We start from the raw sequence: 23,714 nt of genomic DNA on the forward strand, positions 1-23,714 counted from the left end.
GAAAGCACGCTACATTTTAACACACCCACCGCCCAGCAGACACCAAAACGAACCTCTTCGCATGACCGACTTCATTTGAATCTGGTGAGGGAGGGAGTGGAGGTCTGGCGCCCGTCCTCAGCACTGTTATTTCTCCCGCTGCCTTCGAACAACACAGTCGATTCTCCTTAGGAAAACGGCTGAATGGAGAGAAGAACATTGTTCTATGACAGCACTAAGGAAACTACCAGAATTTCTTATTTTCGAAGACAGTTTGCAAGTAGATGCACATCAACGAGCAATTTTGAAATTCGTATAGTGAGGTTCGCTGTAGTGTAAGAGGCAAAGTGAGAAGTAGCGGCCACCTTTTGAGTAAAATAACCCCTAAAAGATCACAACCTACAGTATTATCGTTAGTGTAATTTGGTAAGTAATTTCACATTTGCCAAATTAGTTTGACAGTTGGCTGGAATCATGACTCGGAGATCCTGTGTAATTTACGCTACTGGAATTGTCTGCGCCCACCTACTGATAGTGGGGATCGCCTTGGTGGTGGCTCAAGTCTTTCAAACAATGATTCACAACCGGCTAAAAAAGGTGAGTTGCAACTTTTTCCCACGTCAAACATACATTTGATAGTTTTATATGCTGGTTGCTTTAATTTGTTAGTTGTATTTGCACTAAACAGCAGACGGTGAGTCACATTCCCATTCCCTGTTATTAGGTGATGATGATCGATAGAAAACGTTACAGCATTTGTTTGCTCAATCCGCATCTCCGGTCATTCGCCCACCCAACATGGGTCAGTGCAGCATGCGTTCCAAGGTCGACAATTAACAAGTGCTGCATGCTTTACCACCAACCAATTATGTTTTTTTTTGTGGTAGGAAAGCAACATTGTATCATTCATAAATCAGCAATATTGATTCAACCCTCTTGAACAGCTCTGCAAGGCGTTCAGCATTTAAACTCAATGTATAGCCTGATTGAATCTCCCCGGCTGATTTACAATGCCAGGTATGTTCCTGTCACAGCGCGTTGCGGTAACATCATCACCACCATGGATTGGTGCACTGTAGGCAAGCAGCCTGTTTTTATTCCAACAATAAAATAAAGCCCACTCAATTTGCTTTATTATACATAATGGTTGACAGATGAGTTGAAATACAAGTGTACTGCTGCATCTTTATTTGTGGGGTATTCATCTCATTTACCTGTCTGTCACAATCAAATTTATTTGGGAATGGGATTTAAAATTATAAGAGCTTCCCTCGTGGTTTATCAGTAAGGGGTTGGAATCTCGTCCGAGAAGGGTCTGGGGAGGTGCGTGCGCATGGATGGGGGAAGGGAGAGAGACCATGAAGCCTAAGTCCCGCTCCGCTCCCTCATTTCACTTTTCATCCTTCTTGCTTACCTGGTTGAACGTCTCTCGCATCTGAACAGCTCTCTTCAAGTGCCATGCCCACCTCAGCAAAAATGTCAGAATCAGTCATAGGATAGACACATAAACATTCGTTTCGTGGCCGCTGTTAAATTACTTTGGGTCTGGGTTTATTTGGGATATGGTGTCACCCTAGAACTAGAATACATAACATCATGAAATGAAACAAATATTGCTCATGTGGTCAATCGGCCTACCTGTATTTTAAGTTCAATAAAGTGCAGGAGTCTTATGTGGACATATTGCCGGTGACTGAAAAGATGATAGATAAATTAAGAATGAATGTCCATCCACAACTGTACCACTATCTAAAAGGGCTCTTAGAACGACTTTCCTGGATCATAAAACAACAGTGAGCATTCATCTGTTTCATTGTTTCAGCCCTGGCCTGATCTAGGTCTAGAGGACTGCTCTGTCTGGAAAACAACCCGCTGTCCCCTGCCAAAAAAGTTAACATATGCAATACGTTTAAATTATTGTCAACTTTCATTCAAGCAGTTTGTTATCCTATAGACAGGAAAACCGCCCCAAAACATGACACTGAATAACATTTATTATTGTCTTGAGAAAGGTTATCAAACCACAACTCCCACAGATGTTACAGGTCAGGTTTTCATTTATTTTTGAGTGAACCTGATGGTTATGTTTTAATATCCTTACCACTCTTCATGTGACCCATCCCCAACCACCAGCTACAAAAATAGTGAGTTTAAAAATATATATTTTAGATAAGATTGATAAGCCCTCAACCCTTTGTCCCTGCTTGCCTGTGCTTGTGAGATCAAGATTTGAAGCATTTCTACGAGCAAATTTACGTAAACATGAAAGCTATGGAAGCCTTTGAGAGACTTTTTTCAAGGGTGTTAAACACAGGAATTCTTCTAATCTAGGCCTTGACTTTACCAAAAGTTAGTGTTGCACAGAAACGGTCTCTCTTGGGAATTGTATCCGTTTGAGAGGGACTCAATTTGATTTATAAAAACAAAAGACATCACTGATTGTGTGAAACTTGGTACCATACTGCTGAAGATGAGTCTGAATCACATGTTGGTGGTGGTTTTCTCACACTCACCTTTTGTGTATGTAGTCAGTGTTTGGCTTTAAAACTAGAATCCATAGTTGCTACATCCATTTGGACTAATAAATAGCCTACCAATTGATTCCTGAAGAATATACAGTGCATTCGGAAAGTATTCAGACTATCACGTTTTCCACATTTTGTTACGTTACAGCCTTATTCTAAAATGGATTAAATAAACTTTCCTCATCAATCTACACACGTGTCGAGGCACAGATCTGGTGAGGCTACCAAAAAATGTCTGCAGCATTGAAGGTCCCCAAACACAGTGGCCTCCAACAGTTTGGAACCACCAAGACTCTTCCTAGAGCTGGCCGGAGGAGAAGGTCACAAAAGGCACCTTAAAGACTCTGACCGTGAGAAACAAAATTCTCTGGTCTGATGAAACAAAGATTTAACTATTTGGCCTGAATGCCAAGTGTCACATCTGGAGGAAGCCTGGCCCCATCCCTACGGTGAAGCATGGTGGTGGCAGCATCATGCTGTGGGGATGTTTTTCAGCGGCAGGGACTGGGAGATTAGTCAGGATTGAGGGAATATGAACTCAGCAAAGTGCAGTGAGATCCTTGATGAAAACCTGCTCCAGAGCGCTCAGCACCTCAGACTGGGGTGAAGTTTCACATTCCAACAGGACAATGACCCTAGGCTCACAGCCAAGACAACACAGGAGTGGCTTCGGGACAAGTCTCTGAATGTCCTTGAGGCCCAGCCAGAACCCGGACTTGAACCTGATCGAACATCTCTGGAGAGACCTGAAAATAGCTGTGCAGCGACCCTCCCAATCTAACCCGACAGAGCTTGAGAGGATCTACAGAGAGGAATGGGAGAAACCCCCCAAATACAGGTGTGCCAAGCCTGCAGCGAGTATTCTTGGGTAATTGCTGCCGAAGGTTCTTCAACAAAGTACTGAGTAAAGGGTCTGAATGCTTATGTAAATGTGACTTTCAGTTTCTTAATTCTAATATGTTTGCATAAAATTCTCAACCTGTTTTTGCGTTGTCATTATGGGGTATTGTGTGCAGATTGAGCGGGGGGGAAATTTAATCCATTTTAGAATAAGGCTGAGAGGTAACAAAATGTGGATGAAGTCAAGGGATCTGAATACTTTCCGAATGTACTGTAACTTATAAATGCCTCATGATTTTAGTTCAACTGTCATACCCCATCAATCTAAAATATAAGCTTATATTAATCCGTTGTCTATAAACAAACACTGTACACCATCAAATCAAAGTTTATTTGTCACGTGTGCCGACTACAACAGGTGTAGACCTTACAGTGAAATGTTTACTTACAGGCTCTAACCAATGGTGCGGAGAAAAAAAAGTGTAAGTAAAGAAATAAAACAGTAAAAAAGACCTCTTGAAAATATGAGTAGCAAGGCTCTATACAGACACCGGTTAGTCAGGCTTATTGAGGTAGTATGTACCTGTATGGTTAAAGTGACTATGCATATATGATGAACAGAGAGTAGCAGCAGCGTAAAAGAGGGGTTGGGGGGAGGCACACAATGCAAATAGTCCGGGTAACCATTTGGTTAGTCTTGGTTACGTTGAGACTAAGGAGATGATTGTGGACTACAGGAAGAGGAGCACCGAGCACATCCCCGTTCTCATCGACGGGGCTGTAGTGGAGCAGGTTGAGAGCTTTAAGTTCCTTGGTGTCCACATCAACAACAAACTGGAATGGTCCAAACACACCAAGACAGTCATGAAGAGGGCACGACAAAGCCTATTCCCCCTCAGGAAACTTAAAAACACATGGGTAAAAGTATAATTGTAAGGCCATGGATGGTCAGTCCTTGCATCCATAGATCTGTCCATGATTTTGAGAAAGGTTACATTTCTACAGGCCCGCCCGTCAGCTTTTTACAAAAACAGGCGGAGTGACTGCTTTAATTGTTTCAACTGCGGATTTTAACTTTAAATGCAGCCAATACAACACGCATGATTGGAATAGCTGGCTTAGTATGGTTTGACTTTTCACAACTTTCAGGTGACTCAAATGATCTAATAAAATTTAAAGGGAAATGGCTTCTCGGCATCAAATATGCTATTTTGTTATATATTTCAGGAGTTCTCAGGGATATCTTTATTCCATGCGAAGCGATATTTGAAGCCACAGCCTTCATACTTTGCTGTACATCCTGAAATGGGCTATTGAATGAGTTGATTCATGTCTTGTGCTGGAAACAGCCTATTTCAGATATGTTTAAAACTGACTAGAGTCTAAGTGAAGCAACAGGCTTCTGTTTTCCCCGAGGAGCATGCCCCCAGTTCAATGCTCTAGCTAGTGAGTGGTGACCTTCTGCACAGTTGTGTTGTGTAGTGTGTTTGTCAGAATGTGTGTATGAGGCAAAATGATCAGATCATTTAGGACTCCGTAGGAAGTATGTACCCAGTTTCCCCTATATTCATTTAGTAGTGGTGGCCCACCGCTGCTTAATTCTTGCCACCAAATATGATATGAAATGTATAGTTCTTCCGGGACACACTTTTAAATGGATAGTCCATTGGCCCAATGACTGGAAAACACTGAAAGATCAAGTCTGAACGGGAAACGAGTTTGTGCAGCCGTGTTGAGCCACACCTTAAAAGCGACAACTGAGCTTCTCTGAGACCTCAAGATGAGAGTGAGCGGTTTGAATGGTAAAGGCCTTCCTCATGTACACTTCACTTTACTCAAGGGACAGAAAGCAATCAGTAACCCCTTTACATTTACTTACCAGTATCTTATGGATCAACCAACATTCTCTTTTTAAATTTGACAACCATGTTCCAGCACGCTTCATTTTATTAAAGTGTTGAATGTCACTTCATCTGTTTTAATTGCAGTTGAATTACTCCGGTCTCAGAGCATTTCGTGTTATTTTGTACCTAAATCCAAGACGCTCCATTTAGTATGAAATGTTACGTTTCATATGGTATGTATTAACTTGTGGATGTCCATCATCCATTTCTTATGTTAAATAACAATTTGTATGATATCTTCTGAATTTCAATACTTACATTTTGCAAATTCATAACATATTATAAGATATGTTACAAATTCCAATTTCTTGTGACTGTTAGCTAGGCTAGGGCTTAGGGTTCGAGGGAAGGGTTAGCTAACATGCTAAGTAGTTGCAAAGTAGATTTAAACAACGTAGTTGAGATGTTGTTAATTAGCTAAAATGCTAAAGTTGTCCATGACGAGATTCGACATTTCCGTTATACGCCCACCCATCCTCCTTTCGTTTTTGTCTTATTAAGTAACCTTACCAAACATTTTTATATATACAGTATATCACAAGTGAGTACATCCCTCACATTTTTGTAAATATTTGAGTATATCTTTTCATGTGACAACACTGAAGAAATGACACTTTGCTACAATGTAAAGTATGAGTGTACAGCTTGTATAACAGTGTAAATTTGCTGTCCCCTCAATAACTCAACACACAGCCATTAATGTCTAAACCACTGTCTTTCCAGTCAAGCATTTGTAATGTGGGCTAATGTTAAACATGATTGAATGCATGATTGGGTAGGCCGTCATTGTAAATAAGAATTTGTTCTTAACTGACTTGCCTAGTTAAATAAAGTTTACACTAATGGTGTTTAAAATGCTGTGTAATTGTGGTGGAATTTACTGGGGCTGGGATGATACCAGTATTGCAATATTTATTTTCCATGGCAAAAATAAAAACAAGAAGCAGACAACTCTTTGGTCCTTCAAAAACCTTCTGTATGTAAAATATTGTGTTCTATAGTGAGAAAATAAATGCATGTGACTGGATGATAACATAATTATGTTTGTGTAACCGATGTGAAATGGCTAGCTAGTTAGCGGTGGTGCGCGCTAATAGCGTTTCGATCGGTGACGTCACTTGCTCTGAGACCTTGAAGTAGTTGTTCCCCTTGCTCTGCAAGGGCTGCGGTTTTTGTGGAGCGATAGGTAACGATGATTCGAGGGTGACTTATCTGTGTGCAGAGGGTCCCCGGTTCGAGCCCGGATAGGGGCGAGGTGACGGACTAAAGTTAAACTGTTACATTTGCAATATTAGGGATAATATTATAATATTACCTAAGGAAGTTAAACCCATTTTGTTTCCTTGCCACGATACTAATGAGTATTGCGATACTGGTATCCTCGCAGCTCTAGAATTGACCTGTAAACTTGTTTTTATCTGATCAGGAAAAATGCAAACATCCCTTGATCAGCTTGCTGGGGTTCACCCAAACCTCCTTTGCTGTTTTCACTCAGGTTTTCTTCTGACAGTTATTCACCTATGTTTTCCCCTGGGGTTTTGGTGTGCTGGCATTGTGTCTTCGCTACATTATTTGCAGTGTGTGTGCTCTCTTCTGGTATAACCTGAAAGGGTTGTTGATGGGTGGTGCAGCTAAAATAAAAAATTAAATAGCTTTTGAAAGCCAAAATATCTTTAGTTTAGAGATTAATGGGGTTACTGTTTCAAATAGCGTTTTAGGCCAGCGCTCCTTCTATCCCTCAAACGTACTACCCTAAACAGATTACACTTGGAGAGATCATTGTTGTTTTGGACCGTCCTTAAATAACTTTCTCTAACATTTTTTTATTTTTAGGAATTGACTTTGACAGAGGCAAGCCGAGTATTTGAGTCATGGAAGAACCCGCCGCCTCCAGTCTACATGGAGTATTACTTCTTCAATGTGACCAATCCAGAAGTGTTCTTAGCAGGGGGAAAGGCAGTGGTCACCCAGATTGGACCTTACACTTACAGGTGGGTTGACAACACACTCACTGTTGTCCTTTGAAATTAGGAGGGTTCAGTTCACACAGGGCTCAGTTCACACAGGAATTAATCTTATCTTGAGATCCAGAGTCATAACTTAACTTAATTGGAAATCATGTATCGATGCAAATGGAAGGTTTTTGCATGTGCTCATCTCAAGTTAAGATTCGGCTTACAATGTATTTGTTTTATTATCTGTTAATTTGATCATGGGAAGCTGGTGATTCAGGTCCTGGGAAAGTCCTATTGAATGAAAGCGGTTCCATGCTGCTGAACCTGCTGTTGGACTTGTTTGAACTTGTCTTTCACCCCCATGTGAACATCTGTGTGGACCGACTTAATCCTCATATCCACATCTTTCCATAACAGGGAATACAGACCTAGGGAAAATGTGACTTTCCTTGAAAATGGAACCAAGGTTTATGCCCTGAATCCCAAAAGCTTTGTCTTCGTCCCAGAGAAGTCCAGAGGTAATCCAGAGGTCGACATTCTGAGGACAGTCAACATCCCAGCTGTGGTGAGTTAGTATGTGTCCCTCTCGGCCTCTGCTTGCTTGTTACCTCTACATTTGGTATACTTGTGCAGTCTTCGCTTATGCAGTGTATCTTAGCTGCCATGGACACGTTGTATCTGCAATATAGTGTGTTATAAATTGTGGTGCAACACAGTTTGAGTACTTAGAAACATGAGGGTGTGAATTATTCCACAAGTGTGTCCTCTTCTGTTTGGTTAAGTTTAACCTTTCAAGATTCCCAGTATAACCGCTGTAACCCTATATTGACATTCCTTTACTGCATCATTCCAGTAGACTTTCCAAGCATTATGCTAAATGCTGTATTATGACATCTTGGGGTCTTGTTCCTACCAACCTTTTACTTTATAGCAGACACTTTCATGGACGTAATCCAATTTCCATTAATGAGAACCAGACCAGAGTCTAGACAGCAACCAAAGCTATAGACTTAAACGTTGTTTATAATTTTGTTACTAGTGGTATGATAGAATGTGAGCTCTATCCCCTTCTCTCTGTTTCCTCTCCCTCTACAGGCGGTGATGAGTGAGCTGAACTCCTACTCCTTCCTGCTGCGTACCTTCGTCTCCATATATATGAAGTCCATCGGCGTGGAGATCTTCATGACCCGCACCGTCCATGAGGTGCTGTGGGGCTTCAAGGACCCTTTGCTCACCAAAATCCACAGCGTTAGGCCAGAGGTGGATGAGATGTTTGGGCTGATGTGGAAGGTAGGCACTGTTTGTGTTTAGTAAAACCTTGAAATATGTTTAATCAGATTACACTTCTGAATACAGTCATTCACTAAAGTTATAACCTTAGCTAATGGCCAGTCTTGAAATTTGTGATTTAACCGAAAGTTGTGAAATTGCACTAGAAATCCTTTAGTCATTGAACCAGTAGGTGGTTGGTAGGGCCCGGGAGGATGTTTCTGTTGTTAGGGCCCGGGAGGATGTTTCTGTTGTTAGGGCCCGGGAGGATGTTTCTGTTGTTAGGGCCCGGGAGGATGTTTCTGTTGGTAGGGCCCCGGAGGATGTCTCTGTTGTTAGGGCCCCGGAGGATGTCTCTGTTGGTAGGGCCCCGGAGGATGTCTCTGTTGGTAGGGCCCCGGAGGATGTCTCTGTTGGTAGGGCCCCGGAGGATGTCTCTGTTGGTAGGGCCCCGGAGGATGTCTCTGTTGGTAGGGCCCCGGAGGATGTCTCTGTTGGTAGGGCCCCGGAGGATGTCTCTGTTGGTAGGGCCCCGGAGGATGTCTCTGTTGGTAGGGCCCCGGAGGATGTCTCTGTTGGTAGGGCCCCGGAGGATGTCTCTGTTGGTAGGGCCCCGGAGGATGTCTCTGTTGGTAGGGCCCCGGAGGATGTCTCTGTTGGTAGGGCCCCGGAGGATGTCTCTGTTGGTAGGGCCCCGGAGGATGTCTCGTGGAGTCATCACGTGATGAGTGAAAATGACAAAATGCTGATGAAGCTGCTTTACTTACCCTTTTTCTGGGAGACTCGTGTCTACTTTGGAGACTCACATCTGCTATTCCACCTACCGCAATAACAATGTGAATAGTTTTCTCAGGTTCCACAAACCAGATAATGCTGCATTAATTGGAAATCCTCTGAAAGAACTAGACGTTGGGTAGAATTTTACCTAAATTGTAAAATCTCAACTGTCAAAGCATTTGTGTCAACCGTTTTAGTCAACTAGTCTCTTACCGCTGCCTATAAAATTGTAATATGAGAAGGAAAAACAGACCGGGATAGGCAGGCTACAGTAGTGCAGTGGCACTATAGCACAATATCCCCCGTCAGTACAGTTCCAACAATGACAACCAGACACTTTAAACACTGAAATTCCTTCCCAAATGACCGTTTTAACAGCATTGGAGGAAGGTGTTCTTATTTTTCCTCTGCTTATCAAGAGTCTGTGGCTGTTTCTAATTCTGTACCTGTCCACTGTTCTCCTGGATGTTGGATGTATTCCTTTTGATATGACAGTAACTGAACTATTGTCTTTCTCTCTCCTCCTAGAAAAATGGAACTCATGAAGGAGAGTTTGTGTTCCTGACTGGCGAACGTGACTACATGGAATATGGCAGAATAGACACATGGAACGGGTTGACGTAAGGTCCTTTATTTCCCTTTGTTTTCCACCTTCATGGTTGTCAAAAAACATTTCTCATGTCAGCAATTTTCTTTTTGGTCCTTGCCCTGCGACATTGGGTTTACTCATTGAACAGGAATGAATTGGGATCTGTCCAAATCAAGTATTCAAAGTCCAAGGATAAACTCATTTGCTCCCTGTCATGACAGAGCAGATTGCAAATTCCTATATTTAAATATCAGAAATAGAAAACCGCTTCCAGGCATTTGAAATGAAATCAGTATTTGGCCCCGCCATGTTGTTTTATAACAACCTTGTGTAAACGAAAGCTTCTTGATGTCTAACATATCCCGTACCTTTCCCCTATCAACAGTGAAATGTCATGGTGGTCCTCTAAACAGAGCAACATGATCAACGGGACGGACGGCAGTGTGTTCCACCCTCTGTTGTCTAGGAAAGAGCTGCTGTACATCTTTGCGGCTGACCTCTGCAGGTACGTCAGTCATATCTCCATATCTGTATTGTCTGTAGTTGTATTATAGGTTTACAGTCAAAGCAGCCAGTACAGAGGACGGGGGTTTAGGTGACAGCCAAGAATGATCGAGAAACGACTGACTCGTATTCATATCGGACTGGTAAACCACTGTAGAAGATGCCACACCCTGGCCGTGGTAAACAGGTGTGAGTTGAGCATGATCCAACCAACACCATAATGCGTGAGGAGAATCTGGAGAAGAGGCACATAGTATAAAATGGAGCTTTGACTCAATCGAGACCGTTGTACTTTGTCTTCTCATATTCACCCAATGTTCCACACAGTAGGTGACACATTTGTTAACACAGACCTCACAATCTCCTCTGCAAAATGGCATGTGTAGAACTGAATTCCAAATTCCTGCTGTAAGTTTTGTGAAGTGAGAAACTCCTACACAGCTTATGTGTCCTTCTACTTGTTCTTACCTGCCTCTGGGGTTTAGGTCTATCCATCTGGGCTATGTTGAGGACGTGGACGTGAAGGGCATCCCAGCCTACCGTTTTGCCCCGCCCCACGACGTCCTGCAGAGTCCTGAGGAGAACCCCACTAACGCCGGCTTCTGTGTGCCAGCTGGGGACTGCCTCGGCACCGGGGTGCTAAAAGTCAGTGTTTGCAGAGAAGGTAAGAGATGGTTAATTACTTTCACAACCCTGGTTGGCATAACATATCTGCCCCACATACCCACTGTTTGTTTTGACTAACCCCATAACCTAGTTTTTTGACAGATTTTTAAAAATAATTATAATAACCTAATCAATCGAGTTCTAGCTGCAATCCAAGCTCTAATAGATATCAGAAATGTCCATGTTTGAGTATCCAGATTTCCTAGTGTAGATGGTGAATGATTAACTCTGGATGAGGGCTATAAAACACTTGAATTTGAGGATAAAGATAATCTCAAGGCTTTCCCCTCATAAAACAATCACATGGCATATAAATGCTCTACGTTAACCCTTAAGTCTCGTGAGGGAAGTAGATATATTGTTAAGAGACATCCGCTTTCGTAGTGTGGTGCAGAGCTAGTTCAACAATCGGAGCAAAGTTATTCCTCAGTGTTCGTAATGCTGAAATCATGGTTCTATTGATTTGAGGCTGTTCTAACCGCATCCTCTTGGGGCTGCAGTATAGGTGAATAGGACCCTTTAATAATATAGGTGAATAGGACCCTTTATTAATTCCTTGTGGTGGTTTGAATTCCATTTGTCAGCAGTTTGAATAGTTTTCATATTCCTTAGTGAGGGTTATTGGCTCCCACACTGGAACACATTACATGGTGTCTCTGAGTAGTACCTTGTGGAACTTCATAATGGTCATTCTGACCTCAAAGGAAACGCTTTGTCATGGGTTGAAAAACCCCCAAATAATTTCACTGTATCAGAACATGTCCGGTACAGGCCGCCTTTCCAATGGCAAGGAAGGAACTTGGCACACATTTTTGCTATTTGTTCCGTTATCTCCATGCCTGGGTAATAATACCAGATAGCACACGTTATCAATCTGATGTTTCCCTTTTAGAGCCCCAATATTAAAACATTGGAATTTGTTTTGCCTAATCCTCTCTTATGGCAGTCCAAGATGAGGACATGGGCTATTTCATCTAATATAGGTTGCTTGTGGTGTTTTCTCTTAAATTGCGTTTCTTTCCCATCTCCCTCATCTTGTCCATAGGTGCACCTATCGTGGTGTCGTTCCCCCACTTTTATCAGGCAGATGACAAGTACATTAATGCTGTTGATGGACTGCACCCCAACAAGGAGGAGCATGAAACTTACCTTGACCTTAACCCGGTATGAACAAACATTTTATCTACCATATACAGTGGGGCAAAAAAGTATTTAGTCGGCAACCAATTGTGCAAGTTCTCCCACTTAAGAAGATGAGAGGCCTGTAATTTTCATCATGGGTACACTTCAACTATGACAGACAAAATGAGAAGAAAAAAAATCCAGAAAATCCCATTGTAGGATTTTTAATGAATTTATTTGCAAATTATGGTGGAAAATAAGTATTTGGTCACCTACAAACAAGCAATATTTCTGGCTCTCACAGACCTGTAACTTCTTCTTTAAGAGGCTCCTCTGTCCTCCACTCGTTACCTGTATTAATGGCACCTGTTTGAACTTGTTATCAGTATAAAAGACCTGTCCACAACCTCAAACAGTCACACTCCAAACTCTGCTATGGCCAAGACCAAAGAGTAGTAGTGAATGACCTGCAGAGAGCTGGGACCAAAGTAACAAAGCCTACCATCAGTAACACACGCCGCCAGGGACTCAAATCCTGCAGTGCCAGACGTGTCCCCCTGCTTAAGCCAGTACATGTCCAGGTCTGTCTGAAGTTTGCTAGAGAGCATTTGGATGATCCAGAAGAAGATTGGGAGAATGTCATATGGTCTGATGAAACCAAAACAGAACTTTTTGGTAAAAACTCAACTCATCGTGTTTGGAGGACAAAGAATGCTGAGTTGCATCCAAAGAACACCATACCTACTGTGAAGCATGGGGGTGGAAACATCATGCTTTGGGTCTGTTTTTCTGCAAAGGGACAAGGATGACTGATCCGTGTAAAGGAAAGAATGAATGGGGCCATGTATCGTGAGATTTTGAGTGGAAACCTCCTTCCATCAGCAAGGGCATTGAAGATGAAACGTGGCTGGGTCTTTCAGCATGACAATGATCCCAAACACACCGCCCGGGCAACGAAGGAGTGGCTTCGTAAGAAGCATTTCAAGGTCCTGGAGTGGCCTAGCCAGTCTCCAGATCTCAACCCCATAGAAAATCTTTGGAGGGAGTTGAAAGTCCGTGTTGCCCAGCAACAGCCCCAAAACATCACTGCTCTAGAGGAGATCTGCATGGAGGAATGGGCCAAAATACCAGCAACAGTGTGTGAAAACCTTGTGAACAGTTACAGAAAATGTTTGACCTCTGTCAAAGGGTATATAACAAAGTATTGAGAAACTTTTGTTATTGACCAAATACTTATTTTCCACCATAATTTGCAAATAAATTCATTAAATTGTACAATGTGATTTTCTTTTCTCATTTTGTCTGTCATAGTTGAAGTGTATCTATGATGAAAATTACAGTCATCTTTTTAAGTGGGAGAACTTGCACAATTGGTGGCTGACTAAATACTTTTTTGCCCCACTGTATAGTGATGAGGCCAATATGCAGGATCAGTTATGGGGCCTACACTTACATACTCTCATTGTGTGTATACTGTATTTAATAGCTCTATTACATGTTGTATGTGTCAATTAATGCAGTACCAGTGGAATATAAACATTTTGCTTCCTCCATGTTGGAAAAGGCATGTTCTAACTGAATAAGTTTCTATTGCTTAATTTTAAAGCCTTATTTTGTTTTTTAGACCACTGGGGTTCCCATCCGTGCTTGCAAGAGAGCCCAGCTCAATATAATTTTGAACAGAGTTCCAGGCTTCCCGTAAGTATAGCAATCTGAACAGTTTGCCACACTCATCCCTCATACAAATTGAGTGAAACGGCCTTTTGTTGAATCTCAAGTCCTCACTTCATTTTCTCATCCACAGCGAAACCAAACATCTAAACGAGATCATTTTTCCCATCATGTTTGTCAATGAGGTAAGACTTATCTCCTCCCTTTCTCTCTCTCCAATTTATGTTGTGAAATTCAGTCATCCTCACGTGTAGCCAAGACATATCAAATTAAGTTGTATTAGACAGAAATCCAGATATTTAGCTAGAGGGAACCCTCTAGTCTGTTATTAAGATCAGTTAATAACAACATAGTAAAGACAGGTTAATAACCTTAGTGACCCCCCCCCCCCCACCTTCCCCCAGACGGCCACTATTGACGATGACTCTGCTGCCCAGATGAGAACCCTGCTGCTCATCGTGACCTTGGTGTCCAACTTCCCTCTGCTCATCGTGGGCATGGGAGCCATCCTGCTCATTGTCCTAGTCGTCCTGGTCTGCAGGTCTCGCCAGAAGAAGGTAAGACCTGTCCTCTACCCCTGCGCTTATTACCAGGAAACCCCAAACGTTTTTTTTTTGTAGCAATAATATTCATAAGCTTCTCTAAAATATAGTGTAAATTGTGCACGTCACTCACAATATGTCAGTTGTTGTCCAGGAATGTTCTAAGTGATTAGAATTGAATGGTGCATTGATACAACAGGTTTTATGTTAGCTTTGACTGTGCTCTTGCATGTTTGATCTGTTTTATATACAAATTCTTCTTCTATATTAACATCAGTGGTCTGGTGTCTGAGTCCTCCATCTCCTTGCATGTTAAGTTAACGCCGTGCATGAGGAACCTCACATAGTCAACATGTGCTGCCTTCTGTAATCTCTGTATGAAATTATAGTGCTGCTGGCATTTCTAACCATTTTAAATAACTGAGGTCAAAACAGGAAGTATAGATCTTAATTTAGCAGTCCCTGTTGGCAGATAGACCGTCACAATGATGACCGTGTATAGGCTACACTACCGTACAGGACAAAGAGTGCTCTGAACTCTAGTAACAATAGTTCTGTAGGATAGCCAGGGTACTTTCAACACTTATCTGTGTTTGTCTAGGTTAGTCCATCTGACCCCATTTGCACGACCCCATTCCCCACCCATCAGTTGTGACTCGGATAGATGGGGGTTATCTTAGTAGAAGTTCACATGTCATAGCTTGGAATATCAAATAAAGCTATAATCTTTAATTCAAACCATACCAAAACACAGCTTTGTTAAAAAGCTGAGGAATGAGTCTGGAGAAATGTAACCACTGACAGAACCACCAGACATGGATGCAAGGACTGATCATTGACAATATAAAATAGAGTTTTAACCATGTTTTGAGGCTTCAGTGTTTTACATTTACACCGCTTACAAACATTGGAGTACAGCAAGCTTGTATTTTGGGTTCTGATGGGGTACGACAGTTGAAATAAGCTTATGAGTGATAAGTTATATTTTCCAAAATCAATGGGTTTATATCATTCATTTATAAGATGAATGTATCAACTAAGGATTCCAGCTTTGAAGAACTGTATAGTCAACGTGCTATGATTAACATGTTCTGTAACCCCCCCCCCTGTTTCCTTTCTGTTTTAGAATGAAGTAAAACGTATTGATTTTACTGAAGCTTTTCATTCTTTTACTGTAAGTCTTAATTTGCCTCATTTGTCATTTTCGTTCAGTTATTAGCAATTCTTGCTTATTTTAATATCTAATATCTTTAGGTATAATATATACATTTATTTTACATTCCTGCTTCAGAGTGGTATTTCTTCATTAAGTTGAAAGTATTTTGAGTTTGTTGGTTTTGTACAGTGACATTAATGAATGATTATCCACAATTTGTTTATTATATACCATTACAATACATTTCCGATTTAGTTGTAAACATATAACATTTGTTTGTTGTTTTCATGTTTGAATTCTGCTTTGTTGTTTACAAAATGTCCTCCCCTCTTCAGACGGCAAAAGATGAAACGGCCTACACTCAAGTCAGCGACAAACCAGAGGTTGAACCATCAGAAAACAACTATACCAACCAGCCAATGAGGAACGGCTCCTACATCGCCATGTCTCCCGTGGAGGCTCAGAAGTGTTGATGCAGGCTGCAGTGTGTGGAGGGGCAGGCGGAGCAGCCTGGGCGTGGTATTATAACCAAGGCATGGTTTTGCAGTGCGGACAGGGGTTTTCACTTTTGGGCAACAACCCCAATAAATGTCCATGTCAATCAAGATGCTGCTCATCTCAATGATGCTCTTGACTATCCTGCTGAGAATGGTCTTTCTGCCTGCCATAGTGCAAAACAACAACTCCTGTCTACTACTACTACTACTACTACTACTACTACTACTACTGTCACTTCTGTCTCTGTTCTGTTGGGCTCAGTGCTGGGTTCATGAAGGAACACTTGGACAGCCAGGACAAAGCTTTTTTGAGTATTTTCTGCGAGGGAATAAGTATCAAATTAGGCAGTATTCTCACTAATTAATAACAACCACTGAGCAGTCACTATCAGCGTTCTACTGACTGATGGGTAGTCTTCACCTGATTTAATGAAGACTAGAGGGTCCTGAAACATTTCTTTGTATCAGTGTTTGAGGTCACCTCAAACAGCCACCAGATTAAAACATCTGGTATTCTTCTCTCCCTGTAACTGAGTATTCACTGACTCAGAATATAAGTGGTTTTGCTAGTAAAACTGTACTTAGCATATCCTTTTTAAAGAAAAAAGAAATGGACTACTTATATCTTATTTTCCAGGGATGAGTCCGTCAGTGCACACACCCAAGTTGTTATCAAATAGAATTTGTGACAGTTTGTGTGTGCATGTCTTGTCCTGTTTTGATTGGACTATGGGGGACTATTTTTCTTGACGCAGGCTCAGTGTAGTATGACAACTGAGAAACTAGACATTTAGCCCCTTTTTTTTCCCCTTTCCCTTTTTCCCCAACACTAGTTAGTTTCAGATAAGGCATTAGTAAATGGCTGCTTTTCCCATTAACGAAAGGCCTAAACTTTCATCTCATATTGAAATTGTAAGAAAAAAAACCATACCCACAACTTACAAGGGAGACTTGAACCTACTTTCTGCCTTACAACTTTCTGTGTTTCTTTGTTGATATGGTAAAAAGCTGGATATCTTAATAGTTGTACATATGCAAGTGTGAAATGTCTGGCTACCTCTGACCTAATCCAGCAAGTAGTCACAGGTGTGCCGAAGACACCATTTTTTTAACATCCGTGTGGACCCACTTTGTGTCTGCATCAATACTTGGAGAAAGCACAAATTGGATTGATAGTACAGTCCTCATAACAAGGTGACCAGGTTATCACATAAAGACGAAACACTGTTAGAAACATCGACTGGTGCGCCGTAAAAAAAAACGCAGGTGAATTGTAGAATAAACAATCGGGCCATGCACACTGCTTGTGCTGTGCATGTTATGTCAGAGTCAACTGGCTTGCCAAGGAGCTGTAGATATTCAGACGAACATGGCACTTGAATCACTCTGTCTGATGTTTTGATGTTTTTTTTTGGCCATTTTGGTCACTAGTCTCTGTCGTTTCAAGCCTTTTGGCAGTTGCTTCTGGAAAAAAATGAACTAAGGCCATAATACTGTCAACTTGAAAATTCCTGCACTTTCCCCAAAAAAAGAACGTGCCCTGTATTTTTTGGGTTGTTATATAAAATGCAAGGGTCCTTCTGTGTATTTCAGTAGTTTGCCCCACGGTTGTTTTTCAATGTGGTTCCTGAGGTGTTATTCTAGATGGACACTTTGCCTTTGTTACTTGCTTTTCACTACATTGAATATGATTTGTTTTATTTGTATCTATTATTGCTGCTATTAATTGCCATAACCTATGGACTTGTATTTTTTCTATGGATGAGCCATCCATGCTCATATTCTTTTTTAAGGTTGTTCCAACAGAAACCAGTATCAACTTCTAAATTGCTATGTCTGGTCTCTGTGAAGCAACTCTTTAAATATTGAAGAATATTTGAGCATGATACAATGCCCAAAGCTTGCTGTCATTTACTGTGATTAGCACATAACTATAGATAGCAACACATTGTAACATGAGGAATAGTCCATATTGGGATCATTTTGATATTTGTAATACTTGTTTCTGTGGGTGATTATAGGGTTTGTTCAACTGGAAACTCTGGAGTTCTAGATGGGATGCCCTAGTAAACAAATGTAATCGTTTTTTTTTTTCTCAAGCATGAGTTTGGTTGCGCAATTAAGGATGTTTGTCAGACATGGCTTTGGGCATCTACTCAAACTTTGGTCCTGGTTATATTATATGTCAAGGACCATTAAACAGTAGGCCTTTTCATCTCAATCTATATACAAGCAATCATGGCCTTGTGCATGTATTGCTTACTTGTTTAATCATCACAGTATATCTTACCATCCTTATTGACTTGAATCTATAAGACCTTAAACCTGAACTGTGTTGCGTGCGCGTGCACACACACATACACCTGAGCCAATACTTACCACTGTCTGACTGACTAGTCCCATTCACCTTTTGTACCCAATCATTCAAGTCCATTCGCTCCCCTGTGCTTGACCAAAGATAACCTACATAGATCGGTTCCTGCTCGTGTTTACTCTATTTAGAGAGAACGGTTGTGCCGCCTACCTTCTACACTATGGCTGCGTCTGGAATTGCACCCTATATAGTTTACAGTGCATTACTTTTGACCAGGGCACACAGGCTCTGGTCAAAGGTAGTGCCCCCTGGTCAAAGGTAGTGCCCCCTGGTCAAAGGTAGTGCCCCCTGGTCAAAGGTAGTGCCCCCTGGTCAAAGGTAGTGCCCCCTGGTCAAAGGTAGTGCCCCCTGGTCAAAGGTAGTGCCCCCTGGTCAAAGGTAGTGCCCCCTGGTCAAAGGTAGTGCCCCCTGGTCAAAGGTAGTGCCCCCTGGTCAAAGGTAGTGCCCCCTGGTCAAAGGTAGTGCCCCCTGGTCAAAGGTAGTGCCCCCTGGTCAAAGGTAGTGCCCCCTGGTCAAAGGTAGTGCCCCCTGGTCAAAGGTAGTGCACTGTATAGGGAATAAGTTGCTGTTTCGGATGCATTCCAAATGCAATGTATTTACAACTGTGTTTGAGTCATGTGCTTCTCCCATCAAGGCCAAAACATGTAGTTTTTACAATTTGATAAGGATTATTAATATTAAGTGAACTTCAAAGGGTTAAACTGCATCTCTAATGTGAAGGGGAAAAACTGAGTTATGTATTGACGCAGCAATACAAGGTTATGTAAAATTTTATATAAAAGTTTTTTAATCTGACACAATATTTATGTATCCATATGTTCATTGTTATATTTGTCCCGAGTGTATGTTTTTTGTGGTCGTGTTTCATTTCTAAGTACAGTTTATTTTTTAATATTCAATGGGGGTTATCGCACACATGTTCAGTTTGTATCATGAAATGTTTGTCTCACAGAAAAATACATCTTGTAAAGCTGGTTCTTAATGTGAGATATTGATCCATCAGTGAGGGTAGCAAAGTCTCCAAATGTTCTGGGAGAATTCCTTGATGGTTGTGAATGTGTGTGTGTAGGATAATAAGCTAATGTAGACCTATATTTGTGCAGCTAATGCACAGTTTTGTCAAACTGGAGTGATTAATTGGAAGGCTGACTATCTGTGTACATGTGTAGGGAGATTACCTTGGTGCCAGAACAGGAACAAGGGAGGTGTACTCTCAATCTAACCCATAGATGAATGAAGCCCTCCTTCAGGGAAGAAGAACGCTGGTGCCATACATCCTTTTATTTCATCAATGTACTTTCACGTTACTGATTTTTGTTTTAAGCAGTGTAGCAACTGTATACTGTTCACATGTCATTGAGTGTAAGTTTCTCAGTCACCGACTAACAGACATTTCATGTTACTTCTGAGATATATATATATTTTTTGCTGCTGAAAGTGACAATCGTCATGTTTGGTGCAAAACTATTTCAAAAGTAATCCATAACTTTTAGTTAATTTACACTGCACAAATGTTTATACAATGCTTTTGTAAACATTTTTAGTGTATTTGCAAAAATAAATACATTTGCAATGAATGCAAAGAATACAGTTGATGACTTCATTTTTTCAGTCTTGCTTGCTTTTAATACACTACTGATAAATACTAAAGTTTTACTTTTTAATACATTGAGACCGTAGTAGTTTAACATTTTCTCTGCTTGTGGTATTTGTTGGTGCCTTCACACACTACATGACCAAAAGTATGTGGACACCTGCATGTCGAACCTCTCATTCCAAAATCATGGGCATTAATATGGAGTTTGTTTCCCCCCCCCCCCCCCCCCCCATTTTTCTGCTACAACAGCCTCCACTCTTCTGGGAAGGAGTTCCACTAGATGTTGGCTCAGTGCTGCGGTGACTTGCTTCCTTCCATTCAGCCACGACCTCCCCTAATTGGAGTAAACTAATGAACAACAATTAGGCTTGATGTTGGAGAATTAGGCCTGGTTCGTATTCTGCGTTCCAATTCATCCAAAAGGTGTTCAATGGAGTTGAGGTCAGGCCTCTGTGCAGGCCAGTCAAGTTCTTCCACGCCGATTCTCGACAAGCCATTTCTGTGTGGACCTTGTTTTGTGCACAGGGTATTTGTCATGCTGAAACAGGAAAGGGCCTTCCCCAAACTGTTGCCACAAAGTAGTCTAGAATGTCATTGTATGCTGTAGCGTTAAAATGTCCCTTAACTGGAACTAAGGTGCCTAAGCCGAACCATGAAAAACCGCCCTAGACCATTATTCCTCCTCCACCAAACTTTACAGATTATTATTGTAAAATAGATTGTGTCTGTAAAATGTACAAGTATGTAAAAGCTGAAAGTAGAAGCCTAAGTGTTGTTCATTAGTTTACTCAATTAGGGGAGAGGTGGTAGGGTTAGTGAAAAATATATCACATGTTTGCAAAAAAAAATCTATGGGGGATTGGAAATTATGCAGACAATTACATTGATGGAAGCTATAATCTATTTGCAATATTAAAGCTGATCTACCCCATAAGAAAGATAAAGCAAACCTTTACTGTTGACACTATGCATTGGGGAAGGTAGTGATCTCCTGGCATCCGCCAAACCTAGATTAGTCTGTCTGACTGCCAGATGGTGAAGTGTGATTCATCACTCCAGGGAACGCGTTTCCACTGCTCCAGAGTCCAATGGCTTTACACCACTCCAGCTGACGCTTGGCATTGCACATGGTGACCTTAGGCTTGTGTGTGGCTGCTCGGCCATGGAAACTCATTTCATGAAGCTCCAAACAAACTTATTGTGCTGACGTTGCTTCCAGAGGCAGCTTGGAACTCGGTAGTAAGTGATGCAACTGAGGACAGAGGATTTTTATGCTCTTCAGCACTCTGTGGTCCTGTTCTGTGAGCTTGTGTGGTCTACCGCTTTGCGACTGAGCCGTTGTTGCTCCTAGACGTTTCCACTTCACAATAATAGCACTTAAAGATGACAGGAGCAGCTCTATCAGGGCAGAAATTTGACGAACTGATTTGTTGGAAAGGTCACAATCGTCATATTGAGGAGACCAAAGCGCAGCGTGATGTGAATACATCTTTTTAATGATAGATGAAAACAAACACGAAGTAGACTAAACAAACAAAATATCAAAACGACCGTGCCCGCTATAAATACTGAGTGCAAACATGCAACATCACATAGACAATAACCCACGAAATACCCAAAGAAGATGGCTGCCTAAATATGGTTCCCAATCAGAGACAACGATAAACAGCTGCCTCTAATTGAAAAACAATCTAGGAAACCATAGACATACATAAACACCTAGATGGTAAACAACCCCATAAACCTACAAAACCCCTAGACAGTACAAAAACACATACATCACCCATGTCACACCCTGACCTAACCAAAATATATAAAGAAAACAAAGAGTACTCAGGTCAGGGCGTGACAGTGGCATCCTATAGTATGACGGTGTCAGGTTGACAGTCACAGCTCTTCAGTAAGGCAATTCTACTGACACTTTGTTTCTGGAGATTGCACGGCTGTGTGCTTGATTTTATATACCTTTCAGCAACAGGTGTGGCTGAAATAACCGAATCCACTGTTGTAGGGGTGTCCACATATTTTTGTATATATACCGCGCCTCCGGAAAGTATTCAGACCCCCTGATTTTTTCAAATTTTTTTACAGCCTTATTCTAAAATGTATTGTTTCCCCCCCCCCCTCAATCTACACACAATACCCCATAATGACAAAGCAAAAACAGTTTAAAAAAAACATTTTGCTAATTTATTAAACACGAAAAACAGATATGAAATGTACATACATATTCAGACCCTTTACTCAATACTATGTTGAAGCACCTTTTGCAGCTATTACAGCATCGAGTCTTCTTGGGTATGACGCTACAAGCTTGGCACACCTGTATTTGGGGGGTTTCTCCCATTCTTCTCTGCAGATCCTCCCAAGCTCTGTCAGGTTGGATGGGGAGGGTTGCTGCACAGCTATTTTCGGGTCTCTCCAGAGATATTCGATCGGGTTCAGGTTTGGGCTCTGGCTGGGCCACCCAAAGACATTCAGAGACTTGTCCCGAAGCCACTTCTGCGTTGTCTTGGCTGTCTGCTTAGGGTCATTGTCCTGTTGGAAGGTGAACCTTCGTCACAGACTGAAGTCCTGAGCGCTCTGGAGCAGGTTTTCATCAAGGATCTCTCTGCACTTTGCTCTGTTCATCTTTACCTCAATCCTAACTAGTCTCCCAGTCCCCGCTGAAAAACATCCCCACAGCATGATGCTGCCACCACCATGCTTCACCGTAGGGATGGTGCCAGGTTTCCACCAGAGGTGATGCTTGGCATTCAGGTGCGAAGAGTTCAATCTTGGTTTCATCAGACCAGAGAATCTTGTTTCTCACGGTCTGAGAGTCTTTAGGTGCCTTTTGGCCAACTCCAAGCGGGCTGTCATGTGCCTTTTTACTGAGAAGTAGTTTCCTTCTGGCCACTCTACCATAAAGACCTGATTGGTAGAGTGCTGCAGAGATGGTTGTCCTTCTGGAAGGTTCTCCCATCTCCACAGAGGAACTCTGGAACTCTGTCAGAGTGACCATCGGGTTCTTGGTCACCTCCCTGACCAAGACCCTTCTCCACCGATTGCTCAGTTTGGCCAGGTGGCCAGCTCTAGGAAGAGTCTTCGTGGTTCCAAACTTCTTCTTCCAATGATGGAAGCCACTCTGTTCTTGGGGACCTTCAATGCCGCAGAAATGTTTTGGTACCCTTCCCCAGATTTGTGCCTCAACACAATCTTCTCTCGGAGCTCTATAGACAATTCCTTCGAATTGGCTGGGTTTTTGCTCTGACATGCACTGTCAACTGTGGGACCTTTATATAGACAGGTGTGTGCCTTTCCAAATCATGTCCAATCAATTGAATTCACCACAGGTGGACTCTAATCAAGTTGTAGAAACATCTCAAGGATGATCAATGGAAACAGGATGCACCTGAGCTCAATTTCGAGTCTCATAGCAAAGGGTCTGAATACTTAGGTAAATAGGGTATCTGTTGTTGTTTTTTTACACATTTGAAAACATTTCTTAAAAACCTGTTTTCGCTTTGAAAGGGATCTGAATACTTTCCAAGTGCACTGTAAAGTGTAGTATGTTAGAATATATGCATTTAGTTTTGAGAACTGAGGGAAATCACTTTGGGAGTTTGGTTTAGAGTTTTATGAGTTTTGTGAAAAAAACATGACTCGCATTTTAACAAGCTTGGTCAGAAAAAGCAACAGAACCGTGACACAGCAGATCTGAATAGTCATGACTGCCCTAAGATCATTTAGACTACTATACAGATG

General features: G+C 41.7%; 1 protein-coding gene across 3 annotated transcripts; it reads left to right on the forward strand.

Moving 5' to 3' along the window:
• On the forward strand, positions 1–19,961 carry scarb2a (scavenger receptor class B, member 2a). Of its 3 annotated transcripts, XM_020469553.2 has the most exons (14): positions 21–405; positions 515–576; positions 7,082–7,239; positions 7,621–7,768; positions 8,299–8,493; positions 9,778–9,869; positions 10,224–10,343; positions 10,828–11,006; positions 12,054–12,172; positions 13,755–13,828; positions 13,935–13,986; positions 14,206–14,358; positions 15,470–15,517; positions 15,835–19,961. In XM_020469553.2, exons 2-14 carry the CDS (start codon positions 553–555, stop codon positions 15,970–15,972), a joined length of 1,500 nt encoding a protein of 499 aa, XP_020325142.1. In that variant the 5' UTR covers positions 21–405; positions 515–552; the 3' UTR covers positions 15,973–19,961. The 3 variants fall into 3 exon arrangements, with proteins under 3 accessions (XP_020325138.1, XP_020325142.1, XP_031674610.1); XM_020469549.2 differs by having other exon boundaries at positions 1–576; XM_031818750.1 differs by lacking the exon at positions 15,470–15,517 and having other exon boundaries at positions 21–576.
• Positions 19,962–23,714: the final 3,753 nt, after the last annotated feature.

This window comes from Oncorhynchus kisutch, linkage group LG3 (genome assembly GCF_002021735.2).
Source record: "Oncorhynchus kisutch isolate 150728-3 linkage group LG3, Okis_V2, whole genome shotgun sequence".
Classification (NCBI taxonomy): domain Eukaryota; kingdom Metazoa; phylum Chordata; class Actinopteri; order Salmoniformes; family Salmonidae; genus Oncorhynchus; species Oncorhynchus kisutch.

What these genes read in the sequence shown, in the direction of transcription:
- scarb2a (XM_020469549.2), top strand. Translation starts at nt 454, where the DNA reads ATGACTCGGAGATCCTGTGTAATTTACGCTACTGGAATTGTCTGCGCC. An exon ending in AGTCAGTGTTTGCAGAGAAG is followed by an intron (nt 11,007 to 12,053) that starts GTAAGAGATGGT and finishes TCTTGTCCATAG; the next exon opens with GTGCACCTATCGTGGTGTCG. An exon ending in CCATCATGTTTGTCAATGAG is followed by an intron (nt 13,987 to 14,205) that starts GTAAGACTTATC and finishes ACCTTCCCCCAG; the next exon opens with ACGGCCACTATTGACGATGA.